At 44.2% G+C, this 13,652-nt stretch overlaps 1 protein-coding gene across 12 annotated transcripts in view; it reads right to left on the minus strand.

The window, feature by feature from the left end:
• Positions 1 to 12,389, minus strand: part of ADAM22 (ADAM metallopeptidase domain 22) — a 131,262-nt gene extending 118,873 nt beyond the window's left edge. For all 12 annotated transcript variants that reach the window (XM_057432462.1, XM_057432461.1, XM_057432460.1 and 9 more), the window contains exons 1-2: positions 11,918 to 12,389; positions 11,627 to 11,766 (exon numbers count right to left, since the gene is read on the minus strand). In XM_057432462.1, the coding sequence (XP_057288445.1) occupies positions 11,627 to 11,766; positions 11,918 to 11,975 (198 nt within the window). In that variant the 5' untranslated portion in view covers positions 11,976 to 12,389. The remainder of the gene's footprint in view (positions 1 to 11,626; positions 11,767 to 11,917) is intronic.
• Between the last annotated feature and the right edge of the window lie 1,263 nt (positions 12,390 to 13,652).

Consider the following 13,652-nt stretch of genomic DNA (forward strand, 5'->3'; position numbering starts at 1 on the left):
AAGGGCGTGCGAAATGACTGTTCAGTACAGACACAGATAAATCCATGGGAAATCACAATAAACACATTAATGAAGTTGAATAAAAACTACAGCAAATATTTCATGTAGATTTACCTAAAAAGAATTTTAACTGTGGTTTTGAAAATAATTGTTACACTTCAATTTATGCTACAGTACAGCAATACACTGCTAATTAGCACATGTTATAAAAGGTCAATTTTTAGCCCCAGTTGTGTTGTAATAAATCCAGAGCTATGCAGTATATAATTTTTGTACGTAAAATAAGAAATCTGTTCCAAAACTTACTTTTCTACTTGCACTGGGGAAAACAAAAATAAAAACTTTGCTTCAAGACAAAATACAGAAAAAAGCTTAGTTATAATAAAAATAAATATCTCCAAGACAGGGACCCTGTTAAAAGAAAAAAAAAACAAAACAATAAAATATAAATGCAACATTTTCCTCAAGGCCCCCTCTGTTGTCATTTGCAAATATCTAATTTTAATCAAGAGTTCTGTGTCACTGGACTAGACTCAAATATTACAGCATATTAAAGAACTGCAAAACCTCTCTTTTACTTTCCCTAGCATTCTCAAAATATTTATAGGCACTCATTTACTATATTAATTATCATTATTTGTCATTCTTCTTGCAAGCTCTCTCTTTTTACCCTTGCAGAAAGCTAAACATCTATGGGGCTTTTTTCAATTTTTGGGGCAGGGGAGCTGCAGAATAGAATCATGGTTTGTTGAAAAGGCTGTTACACCTGCCTTTTTGGAGTACCTTCAGTAAGTCATTTATTCTGAGGGAAAGCTAGAATTAAGAAACATTTCAAGAGGTCTGCGTTCGTTTCTGAATGCTGGATCACATATCTGCTCCCCACGCCAAATGAGGGTGTGACAGAGGGAGGGTTAAACACCAACAGCCAGAGCACAGTATCATGGCCCAGTTCACTTTGGTGGGGTTCTGCCAACTCTCAGCAGATGAAGATCCTGACAAAGTCGTAAACATGACCTAAAATAGCCTTTCTCTGCATAAACATCGTAGTATCAATGAACTCAATGAGTCAGAAGCAAGGACTATTTGTACCTCTAAGATGGCAGTAATTATTCTTCTCAAAAAAAAAAAAAATAAAAAGAAACCACACTTTTATTATTTATTTGTGGGCTTGAAATCAGAGGTTATTTGAATTCAGTCAATATGGTAAAGTAAAAGAGGTCTCCAGAAATAGGGATGAGAGAACAGCACCAGTGGATAAAGCAGTCCTGAGCACAAACTGATTGTATTACACAGGTGTCACTACTGCACATCCAGTGCTTGGAGAGCAGCAGGGATCCATCTGAGGTCCTGCAGAGGTGTGATGCTGAGCACTGATGGACTTGGCTATATATGCTCACACATCTCCACTCAGCACTCCAAAATCATGAGCATCTCAGAACAGTTACAACAAACTAAGAAAAAATTATTCCTATTTTCCCCTGGAAATGTCTCTTCTTGCTCTCCTTCCTTGCCTCCACTTCATCTTTCTTCAAAAATTCACCCAAGGTTAAATGGTGAAGCAGTGAAGACGGGAAAACTATCGGGCTGTCACTCCTAGCAAATTCAGCATGAACTACCATTTGATCTCATAGATCTAAAAGGATAAACCTAAGTAACTGAATGGGCAAGATGCTGCTTCTCAAGAGGAAGCCTAACACTGGCTTTCAGCACCAGAAAAACCCTGTGGTATCGGATCTTATACTTGCTATGCTTTTATGTATAGAGGCTGACACTAATTTGACTTTGAGAAAATTTTAGTTGTAATTTCTGATTTCCTATGAAACTTTTTACTGTAACTTCTGTTGTTATGGAAGACTTTGTATCCCAGAGAACGGAAGAACTGCAAGAACCGTGGGGAAACCATACTCCTTTTCTTCTTTTCTTTCCTTTTTCTGAAAAGGAAGCAAAGATCCATGCATAAGAGGTCACATCTAACTCATGTGCAAGACGTCTTAAATATATCACTACTGGGGCAAAACCAGAAAAATTGGTGACTGCTCAACCTCATGTTTTTAAAACACATTTGACAAGGTTCTTCAGCAAGGACTAGTGGCTAGGATAAGTAAGACCAAAGAGGGTATTACAAGCGTCACTAATGAAGCACTGGGTTGCCAAAAGGAAACAAAGTAAAGCCATGAACGAAAACTTGTAACATTCAGAATGTTTTCCTGCCCTAATTCATTCGAAAACGTTGGTGACTGCTGGAGATCACACTTCTAACACCAAGACAGGGAGCAGAGCAGAGACTCACCCTGTGACACACGGACACCACAGTTTCTACTACCCTCTGCACCTACCCAAAGTCAGATACAACATGAAGAACACCACTAGATACAACAGCAGTAGAGTGCTGCAGAACATAGTTCCACCTGTCTCACTAGATACTACAGGACTTGACTGTACAACCAGATTGGTGAACCTACTTCCTTAGGAAGAAGCATGAGGTCAGAGCGAAAGGATTCAAACAAGGAAAATCTCTCTTCAGTGAAACACCCCCTCTGCCAAGGATGCCTGGCAGTTTCGAGTTGGCAGAACTCAAATGAGCCACTACTCATGCACAGCTGCAGTGTGAGAGGCAAACAACCAATGCACAATGCATCTGCCAGGGCAGAAAACACAAAACAAGGGCAGCAACACACACGCCATAGGCAGAACTTGAGGATTAATCCATCTGGATTGCTGTGTCATTAGGCTGTAGAAAGAACTATTGTCTCAAAGTCACTATTTAGGCATGAAGGAAAGCTCACTGCATCTAACAGTCAAGAGGAGTGAAGGCATTTTCCTCACCAAGGCAGATGGTGCCTTGAGGTCACTTTTACCTGCATGTGTTCCAATATCTGAAGGGAATCACTGATGTTTAGAAAAAGGCCCTCTTTCCAGCAGCTCCTGTAGGCTCCAGAAATGAAGGAACAGAGTTCCACTATCAGAGGAATCTGGAAAAACTCTCCATTAATGCCACCTTTACACTAGAAACAAAGCAGACCTTACAACAGTCTTCTAATACCTAAAGGGTGCCTACAGGAAACCTGGGGAGGGTCTTTTTACAAGGGCATGTAGTGACATGACAAGAGGGAATGGCTTTAAACTGAAAGAGTGGAGATTTAGATTACGTACTAGGAAGAAATTCTTCACTATGAGGGAGGCAAGGAACAGGTTGCCCAGAGAGGTGGTAGGTGCCTCATCCCTGGCAGTGTTCAAGGTCAGGTTGGACAGGGCTTGAGCAATCTGGTCTAGTGGAAGGTGTCCCTGCTGATGGCAGAGGGGCTAGAACTGGATGAGCTTTAAGCTCCTTTCCAGCCCAAACCATTCTGTGGTTCTATAATGAAAAGAGTGCACACTAACTTTTCTCCTTCATACAAGTATCAGTGACCAAAACATTTTTCAGCAACGTAATGACATATTCCAAGCATTTTCAATTGGTCTTACATTTAGTTTGTATGCAGAAGAAAGCTGACCAAAAGATTAGCTCTTCCCACTGGAAGCAACAAGAACTCTTTGACACCTAGATCCTACCAACATGTCTAACTTTTCCCATAAATGGTTCTCAGGCAACAGCAGAAAGTTTACTAACATTCTGTCAGCACCAAGGGCTAAGAAGAGCTTGACAAAACTTGCAGAATCCCAAGCATGCCAATACATTGCTTAATCAACTCCACAGATAATACTTTTTAAATGACTCACCCTCTACATTCAAGTATCAAAGTCCTGTTTAAAGTTGAAAAGGTCCAGAAAAGCATAGTTCATAACTACTTTTCCTCTTGACACAGTCTAGGAGATCAAAATGAATCAACGTTTTCACTGTATATATTTTTTGAAAGAGCTGATGGATTTTTTTCATTGCCACAGAATTTCAGGGGCTGAAATACTCTGAGGAGACATTTCTGAAACAGACCGTGTTCCTGCATACTGCTGTTTTTCTGGGCAATTTTTGAGCTGTAAGTCAGGGCTGTAGCCTTCATGCCCACATACATCACACTCAGAATCAAGGCATGTTGAAAGGCATTTACCCACACAACTTTTTCTAAACCTTGCATTAGTTATTATTCTGGAATATGCCTTTTCTAAAGCATGGTCACTTGCTACAGTTTTCTGGTCTGGTAACATTAATTTCATTTGAAAAAAAAAATAAAATTGTAAATTGAATTTGGTGTAGGCAGACAAATTAGAGCTAAAATTACCATAGAAATCACCACATTTCACTTCTGATGGCAAACACCCAGCAGCAATGCCATGCTTCTTACCATTCTTTAACTGAATCCAATTTTCAAGTTGGACTCCTAGTAACTCAACAGTTAAAGAGTCCTACATCATTTGACACTTTCTTTGATTTCTACATAATCGTGTCTTTAATTTCAGGTGACATTGTCTTTCCACCTGAACTTACCCTACCAGCCAGCCCACATCATGGAAGTACACACCCAGAACGCATCCAGCCCATGTCCTCAGCTCTCCCATGCAGCTCTTCAGTCACCTTTGCTGCTCAGCGTGCACACAATAGTTTCTGGAAAGAAAGAGGAGCCTTCCCACTGAAGTATTAAAAAGCTGCCAAAGAGGTAATCTTTATTGTGCAAAGGTCTCCTCTGCCCTGAACATGCCTGTGTCTGAGGAGAGAGACATGGTTCCATGTTTGGCTGTGGGTCAGCACAGCTGCCACAGCACAGTTCATCCCTGCAGCAATGATTCCTCCTCCTCAGACTAATGCAAATACTGCAATGGCTTCAGAGGAGTGCTATTAGGGAGCATCTGTGGATATTAAGAGCAAAACTTCATCTGGCAGGTCTCTGTGATCCCTTACACACCCCAAAGCCTCTCCTCAGAACACCATATCCATACACTACCCAGGAGGCCACTGGCAAGCCAAAGGGAAGATGATGACTAGAAGGGCTCAAAAGGCTTTCTTGTCTGCAAGTTTTCCACAATCATAGCAAATTTAATGTAGCTTAAAATAATGAAGTCAAAACTAGAATGACAGGATGGGAGTCACAGTGATTCCTGGAGATGTTAAATGTAACAGTTTTGTTTAATATGCAAGAAGCCAATAATTACACTATTTCTGGAAAATACAATACTGAAAAAAAAAAATTTAGTAACCAAATAAAGGATAACCGTATCAGTACATGAGTGAGAAAGAGATACTGTGTAGGAAGACACCACAATCCTGTGTCCAAGAGCAGTGGGCTTGATCCTCTGATAATACTGGTCTTCACCCTACACATCCATAGTTATCCAGACTCAGAGAACAGATGTGGGCTGGCAACCAAAGTCATCTAACAACCCAGTGAGCTAAACTCCACTGGAGCAGAAGGGCGGTCTATCAAAGATGATAAGCAGCTTTGGCTCAAACCCATAGAGCCAGAGGCAAGGATCCCCATCCTCTCAAGGGAGAGAAATGTGGCAGGAGATGGCCACAGTAAGTGGAAGAACCACAAACCTCAGCAGAGCTGATTGGGAAGAGAAAAGCTCTGAGACAGTGTTAGCCAAAAGAACTAGCTTTGAGAGTTTTACAGAGTTTAACTGACCTTTAAGGAGTGTTTGACAGAATAACTGCAATAATGTTTTAACAAGGAGAGTCCTAAGAAAAGTTGTTAGTCTTGAGTCACTTAAAGACTGATATGGTTACAGGACAGACCACAAAAGGGACCTAGAGCACCAGAAGAATAATCCAGTACCAGATCTACCATGACACTGTAACACATGCACCCATAATGTTCTTGCAGCAAACATTTTAGAATGAATGTTAACTTCATACATAGTTCCTCCATAATTAGGGTAAAGCCCAGCAAAATTTATCATGACATTACGTGGAAAATGACATACTTCTGCCTCATGAGCCACAGCAGTGGTCCCAAAACAGGTAATCCTCAGTGAAACGGTGGCAGGTAGACTGTTCAGTTTAGTCCTGCACTCAGGGCACCAACACATCAGGAGTGAATACAGATTTATTGATTTCCAGAGACAGAAAGGATTTTTCTATCAGACTTTGTGGTTACTACACTGATCATGGCAACAAGCAAATGTTAGGAAAAATACTTTCTATAAGGATTGCTAGATCTGAGCCTTTAAAATAATCCATGACAGTATATAAGCCTGCTTTATGAGATTATGTCTTAGCTTTTGGAACATCTCTCTTTTCAGCTCTGCTAAGGCATAAGCAAGAGAAGATAACACAAAACAAAGATTTCCCACGCAGCCCTTTTACCCTGACTAGGATTTTCAAAGACACCTATGTCTTTTAATCCACCTCAAAGCCTGAGTCCTGATACAGTAAAACCTGAGTCCTGATACAGTAAAACCTGTGTCCCAACACAGTAAAACCTGAGTCCCAGTGCAGTATTTCTGCAACACGAACTCTGAAGCAGCAGCTATCAGAGGTTTTTGGCTGGATGACTGCCCTGGTTTTGGCTAGGATAGAGTTAAATTTCCTCCTAGTAGCTGGTACAGTGCTGTGTTTTGGATTTAGTCTGAGAACAATGTTGATAACACACTGACTGCTGGCTGGGCTTAAACCACGACAATGATTTTTTTGGACACATGCATTTACTGTCATAACATCTCATTATCAAGTAGGGAAAAGCTTCCCCTGAAACAAGCTTGCAAAGAAGGATAAATGGGAAATGGGAAATAGTCTTTGCCTATAAAATACCAAAACACACTATGAATATATATGTATCTTATAAAAAAGGTGCATCTGAAAGTGCGTCCTACATCAGAAATCAAAAGGCACTCTCAATGCCCTGGCATCATGCAGCAGTCTACAGCTGTGTTTGGCTTTAAGCACTTTTCTTCCCTCTTCAGGAAGGCAGGACCTGCATCAACAGTACTGATATTTTAACTGTCGTTCACAATTCATAAAATATTGCTAGGTTGGTGAGTATCTGATCCTTACATGAATACTGCAGAACTGCATACCCTGAACCTAAAGTCCCACACACATTTTGTCTAATGCCTTATAAACCTTAAGGAAAGAGGGAAAAGAGGCAACAAGGTAGGAAGAAAACCAAACCTGGCAGTAAACCAAATGTATGTTATTACTTGCTATAGCCTCAATCACAGTTTAGCATCCTCCCTCTTTGGTTTTGTGACAGGCTGGTGGAAAATTGTGCCTAACTTTCTCCAAGAGGCAGCAGTAATTTGATTAAGTGGGCAGAAAAGCATTCTTAAAACTGGGCAAATTCTCATGACACTTCTCTTTCCAACAGTCACCATCCATCAGTCCCAAAGTCTAGAGATGTTTCATAAGCCCCTCAACAGTCAGAACTCATTTTTAAACAACAAAAAAACTACTGATGGTTTGAGCTACTGAACACAGGAACTTATAACATCAACAGAAGTTGACAGCATCAGACCAGAAAGTGAGAATGTTTTAAACAAAGTCAAAAGCTTCAGAAGCACCTGCAGAGAATCAGGATATCCTGTTCAAAGACTAGAGCAAGAGGCCAAGACATTAGAGAATCCAATAGCAAAGACTAGGCAACACCTGAATAAGTAATGAAGATTTCAGCTGCAAGCGTGAGCAGAGCTGTGCAAGCTCAGCATGACAGAGCAGAGCTTCCCTGCAATTGATTATTAGCAATAAGAAGTTATTTAAGCAATCTGTAAGCCACGCTTCCAAACTGATGTATAGAATTGTATCATTTGGTCACCAATAGTTCAGAAATACAAACTGCATAAGACAAATAAAGACTGCTGAAAATGACTGAGTCACTCTGGACTGCAAACAACACAACTCCTTCCAGTCCTGGAGCCCCTTCACACCATGCTCCCTCCCTACAACCAGGTCAGTCCTTCTAATCACTCATAAGGAATACAGTGAACCTTCCGGACAACTGGCAACCAGCAAGCAAAAAAAACAGGTTGTTAAGCAGAAGCTGCTACGCTATGAATGTTTTGCACAGCCAGCAGAGACGTGTGAATCTACATCCATAGCAGCTTACAGAGTCAGGACCTTGTTCACACTGAAAATCATAGCAAATCTCACAAATTTCTATATTAGCCTCTAGAAATACATAAAAAGAAGGATAACATAATTAAAGCCACAAGAAGAACAATGCTGTCCCTCAGATCATGTGTGCAGACCTCTTACCATGACCACAAAGTGCTGGCCTCAAGAAGAACTGGGACCCTTATGTGCTGGTGTTGAGTGGTAGTCTCCAGCTGAGAGCAAGATCCCTATTAATTTACACTTAGGGTTGAGGGAAGGCATGTGGAGGTCTGATACTCTAATCTCCGGCTAGAAAATCAATCTCACCTTCACAACCAAAACACTTCACCCATTGAAAATTATTAAGAAAAAAGTCCTCCAAATCAGGTACTGATGTAGAGTACAAACTCAAGTTTGGAAACGCATACCTTGTGTTTTATTTTGCTCTCCTTCAGAGATGGAAGAACAATTACAGGCAGTAGGCAGGAACTCTTATGCAGGCCCACATTTCAATGGAGAACATGCCTGCACAGTATTGACTAAAGGAGAGTATTAAAACACTTGTGATTTCCTGTATGTTTCTTACAATACCAAAATACAGCTCAAGGCATGGAGTTGAAAGGTTCCTTAGAAATGTCCACAGTAGGAACTTTCATTTAAACACAAAAAAACTTAGCTTAGCCTTCACTGAATGCTCCTGCCATAAAGAACCTTCATCTTCTAATAGGCTTACTTATGCAACAGTAAATTCGGTGTCCATTGCTAAGATCTTGAATTGCATTCATGACAATATTAGCATATTCTCAGATATATCTTCTCTTGATTACTCTTTAGATTAAGTGCTGTGCAGCTGCTAATAGTCCCTCTTTGGGGAACAAGAGATATTGAAATACAGGAATGTCATGGATACTGGTAGTGACTCTATAACACGATGGAATCAAAAGTAGAAATCCAAAGTCACATGAATTCTACAGCGTCCACTATATAATGTACGTTAAAACATTAATGGCATGAATATATAATAGACTACAACATTTGCCTTGTGCTTTGCTCTGAAGTCCAGCAATCTTGGACAACTACAACAGTGAGCACATCAATTTTGTTTCTTAAGCAATTACATTCTGGGTTTCTAGATGAGTACATGGACTATTTTTTCATTATTTAATAGTAAAACATGCATGCAGAGAAGTCACTCAACAGTTACAGCAATGCCTCCTTCCCCCCACCAAAAAAAAAAAAACCTAACAAAACTAAACAAATGAAGAAAACAAAGGAGGTTGCTAAAGAAAAACCTCAACAAACGCTGGAAAAAAAAACACATAAACTTTTATAATTCTGCCAACCATCACTTCCCAGACATTTTTGCCTTCAATTACCTTATTTCACCTCCTTTTCTTGCATTATGCTCCTCTGGCTCGACTCCACTGTAAGCCTGTTCTGCAGGCTGCAGATCTGCAAAGGCCATGCTCTGCTTCTGTATTCTCCTGAATGTCTGTCTTCATTTCCCTTTGTGCAATCCCAAACTAAGGCTTGCATCCCTCTTGTATAACTTCTGCCCTTTCTGCAGCTAAAGCTTTCATCCAGGAATTAAAGGAATAAGATCCGACTTAATGTGACTTTCTTCTCTCCAGCTTATCTCTCTCCTTTTATCTTTATACAATTCAAAACACAATTACATTGTTTTACATAAATTCAACAGCTAGAGCCTCACTGCCTAGTCCTCTGACTGTGCCATCCCATCCAGGTATCTTTGCTCTTCTAGACACAGCTGCTTGTCCTTGAACCATCAGGGAGCCTCCCTGAATGCTTCAACCTCCTCCAAGAAGCACCCTCCCTAAACTAATCCACAAAGCCATTAGCTTTGGTTTGAAATCTCTACTTGAGATCAGTTGTTCTGATACTCAGCTGTCCAAAGACTGCTAGCAAAGGATAGAATAGGGCATGGAGACAGTCAGAGCATATTTAGTCATAAAACAAACTAATACATGTGAAAGTCTTACTGAGAGGGCACATCTGTTTCCCTGCCCTTTATATGTTGCTGATCTTGGACTGTTAACTCTTCAGGGCAGGCATAGGTGTCTCTTCATGTGTGAGCAGAATCCAGAACACCACATGTTTATACTTCATGTGACTTTACTAGCCACGCAAAAGCAAGCGTAAGAGTTAACTCAGTCCATAACTTTGATGAGCACTCTGGTGTCTACCAAAGCTACTGCATCCTTCAGCGGCTGACAACCGTCAGATACCATGGGAGAGGCTGTGGATATCTGAAGCATCAGAGAGAAACTTTCTGATCAGGTGGAAAAGTTGTAAATGCACATAGAGCCTTACGCATTCAAGCTCATTTTAGCATGGAGGCTGTTGTGAGGTAAATGCACTAACCCTTTTTAACCCACAAGTGTTACATTTTTTCTGGTTGGAGTAACGTTCATACTAAGAACTCAATGAGGATGACCTCAACATTTTTAGGAACATCAGAGCTAGTGAACAGAAGCTGACACATTCAGAAAAACAAAACCCATTGATTAACAGTTCATTCTGTAAGACCAGGGTCTGAATCCTAATACTAGATTCAAATGCAACCATTACTGTTTTTTAAACAGACATGTTACAAAGTGTTTGAACTTGTGAGTGCCCAAAGGTCTTCAAATAACCCTGAAATGCTGATTCGTTTTTTTGTTCTTTTTTAAAGCAAAGCACCCGTTTGGAACTTTTAGAATCCCATTTTATTGTACTGTAAATACGGTCTTTGCGTCTCAAAAACTTCTCCATAGAATGTTACATACAGAGGCAAATAAATATGCTACAAAGAGACTTTATTATTTAAGTACACAAAATGAATGTAAGCTTTATGGATTACATTAAAGAAATCTGAGACAATTTTTTCCAGCTATTTTGTTCCTTAAATGAACAGTAGTCAATAGAAAAAGGAGGAAACAGAGACTCATGGATGTCAGCAGTTACCTCACATGCACAGACTTTATGTTCTCCATATGTAACAGGACAGAATCAATAGGGGTTTTTTTTCTCCTTTAGATATAACAGCCATGTGCCACCTCAAATACGATGCTCAGTGATCAAGATGAAAATCACTGTGTTTTAATACAAACTGGGGGAACTATTTGCTAAAAGCTACAGGGATTGGTCTTCATATGACAGAAATCAGAAACCATAGCCGGCTTGGGCAGCAATATGTAAGTTCAATTCCTACATAAGTTCTCACGTTATATTTCAAGCAATTCCCTGCCGATTTCCGATTTCTATTTATAAAAGCACATCCGAGTCCCCAGAACGCTCACCCTCCCTACCCACGCTTCAGACAGAAACCGAAATGAAGCCGCAGCGTTTCGCTTCCAGCTGCCGCAAAGGCACCGCAACTTTCCTCCCGTGGCCCCCTAGCCCTCCGGCCGCCGCGGGCTGCGGGCTCGGCAGCCAAGCACCCGCCGGGGAAGGGAAGGAGCGGGGTCGGGGGCCCCTTTAAGTAATGCGTGCGCTGCTGCTGGAGGGCTGGCATTCCCGATGCTCCTGCAGGGAAGGGAGCCGCGCATCTCACCCAGCAACGCTTTCAAACAAGCATCGCTCGGGGGAGGGCTGCGGGCGCACACCGCACTGCTGCAGGGGCCCCCACCCGGCTGACAGGCCGCGGTCCCCCCGCCCGGCGCCTACCTGCGTCCGCGCCTCGCCGCTCCGCACTCGCGTACTCAGTGCCGGCCGCCGCCCCCCGCCGCCGCCCTCTCCGACCAGCCGCAGGGGCCTGATGCTCTCCCGCTCCGCGAAGCGGCTCTCACCCCGCCGCCCAGCTCCTCCTGGGAAGGGGAAAGGCACCCGTCACCAGCTGCGCCCTCGCCCTCGGAGCTCAGGCTGGAGCGGGAGCTCCGCAGCAACCCCGGGCGCAGCATCCCTGCTCCCCGCCGTCCCAGTCCCAGGGCCAGGCGCTGCTCCGCCGCCGAGACTCACCTGGAGCAGCGGGCAGGGCGCAGAGCACCAAAGAAAAGAGGCAGGCGGCCGCCTGCATGGCGCTGCCCGCCGCCCCGCTCGACAACGCCGCCGCCGAGCTCCTCGCCTGCACGGGGAGTGTGGCGGGGAGCGGGGGGGGGGCTGCGGGGCCGTGGGTTCGGGGCTGCCGAGCTCCGCCCCACCGCGCCGAGCCCCCTGCGAGGGAGAGAGATGACGAGAGCCAGCGAGGCTCCCCTCGGAAGAGGGAAGTGCTGGGAAATGTAGTCGCTTAGCAGGCAGAGAAGGACCGGTGCGAGAGAGGAGAGGAAGCCCCACAGCCAGGGGAGCGCCTCAGAGCGGCCGCCGCCGCCCCGTGGGGCAGCCCCGGTACCGCCTGCTCTGGTAACCGCCCTGCCCCGGGGCGAAGGGAGCCCCCGCGGCGCAGCGTGCATCCGCGGCCAGCCCGTCCTGCTGCGGTAGGCGGGGGCTCTCTGCAGCGGCAGCCGAAGCCTGTGCGTCCCCCCCCACCCGGCACTGCCGCCGGTCCCCTCTGATGGGCTTCCGCGGCCAGCCCATCTCCTCCTATACGTGTCCCTTTTCTATCAAACCTCAGCTGCCTTCCCTATGACCTTTTTTCTTCCTTTCTTAAATTTCCACTCCCTCCCTCCCACCCCCCCCCGCTTTCTGCACTGGACTAACAGTTGAGGGGAGTTGAAAGGCATCACAAAGCAGAACGGTCCATTTCAACGTACAGCACGCTCTCCGGGACTAAGCCAGAGGCCGCAGCAAGCGGCAGAAGTGTCACGGAGCCCCGCGACGCCGCTCCTCATCACCCGAAGGCTGCTCCCCCTCGGCAGAGGGATGGTGGCAGCTGCAACCCAATTCCACACCCCCACCTACCGGGAAGCGGCGGACAGCAGTGCTGCTGCCTACCAGCACGGCCTGCATCACCTCCCTCAGCCACCCTTCCTTATGAACATGGGACGAGGCGCAGCTGTCTGAGGCACCCCTTTCCCGCATAGTTTTCCGAAGCGGCGTTAGCAACGACTGCCTCGGTAGATGAGTCCAGAGAGGAAGAGGAATGGCAGCTCAGAACTGCGGCAGATGCAGCTCCACACCGACCCAGGCAACAGAATACAAGGTCAAACAACCCACTGCAAGGTTTACTGCATCAGTTGTAAGCACTTGATAAAGGAAGAGGTGACATCACAGTAAATGACACTGAAAGTGATGCTCATTATAGAATTATAGAATATTTAGGGTTGGAAAGGACCTTAAGATCATCTAGTTCCAACCCCCCTGCCTTGGGCAGGGACACCTCCCACTAAACCATGTCACCCAAGGCTTTGTCCAGCCTGGCCTTGAACACTGCCAGGGATGGAGCATTTGCCAGTTCTTTGGCCAACCTGTTCCAGTGTCTCACCACCATTATATAGTCTGGAAGATTAAAAAATAATATTTATTTTCATAATTTCAAACCATTAGGCAGATCAACTGTGTCCTGGGCTGCATCAAAAGGAGCATGTCAAGCATGCCAAGGGTGGTGATTCTCCCTTCTGCTCTCGAGACCCAACCTGCAGTACAGCTCTGGGGCCCCAAAACACAGGAGGGAAGTGAACCTGCTTGAGTGAGTCCATAGCAGGGCAATGAAGTGCTGGAGCACCTCTTCTATGGGGACATGCTGAGAGAACTGGGGTTCAGCCTGTAGAAGAAAAGGCTGCAGGAAACCTTACAGCAGCTTCCAGTACCTAAAGGG

This window comes from Pezoporus wallicus, unplaced genomic scaffold, assembly GCF_028554395.1.
Source record: "Pezoporus wallicus isolate ANWC-B61680 ecotype Strahan unplaced genomic scaffold, APGP_CSIRO_Pwel_v1 scaffold_2584, whole genome shotgun sequence".
Lineage (NCBI taxonomy): Eukaryota > Metazoa > Chordata > Aves > Psittaciformes > Psittacidae > Pezoporus > Pezoporus wallicus.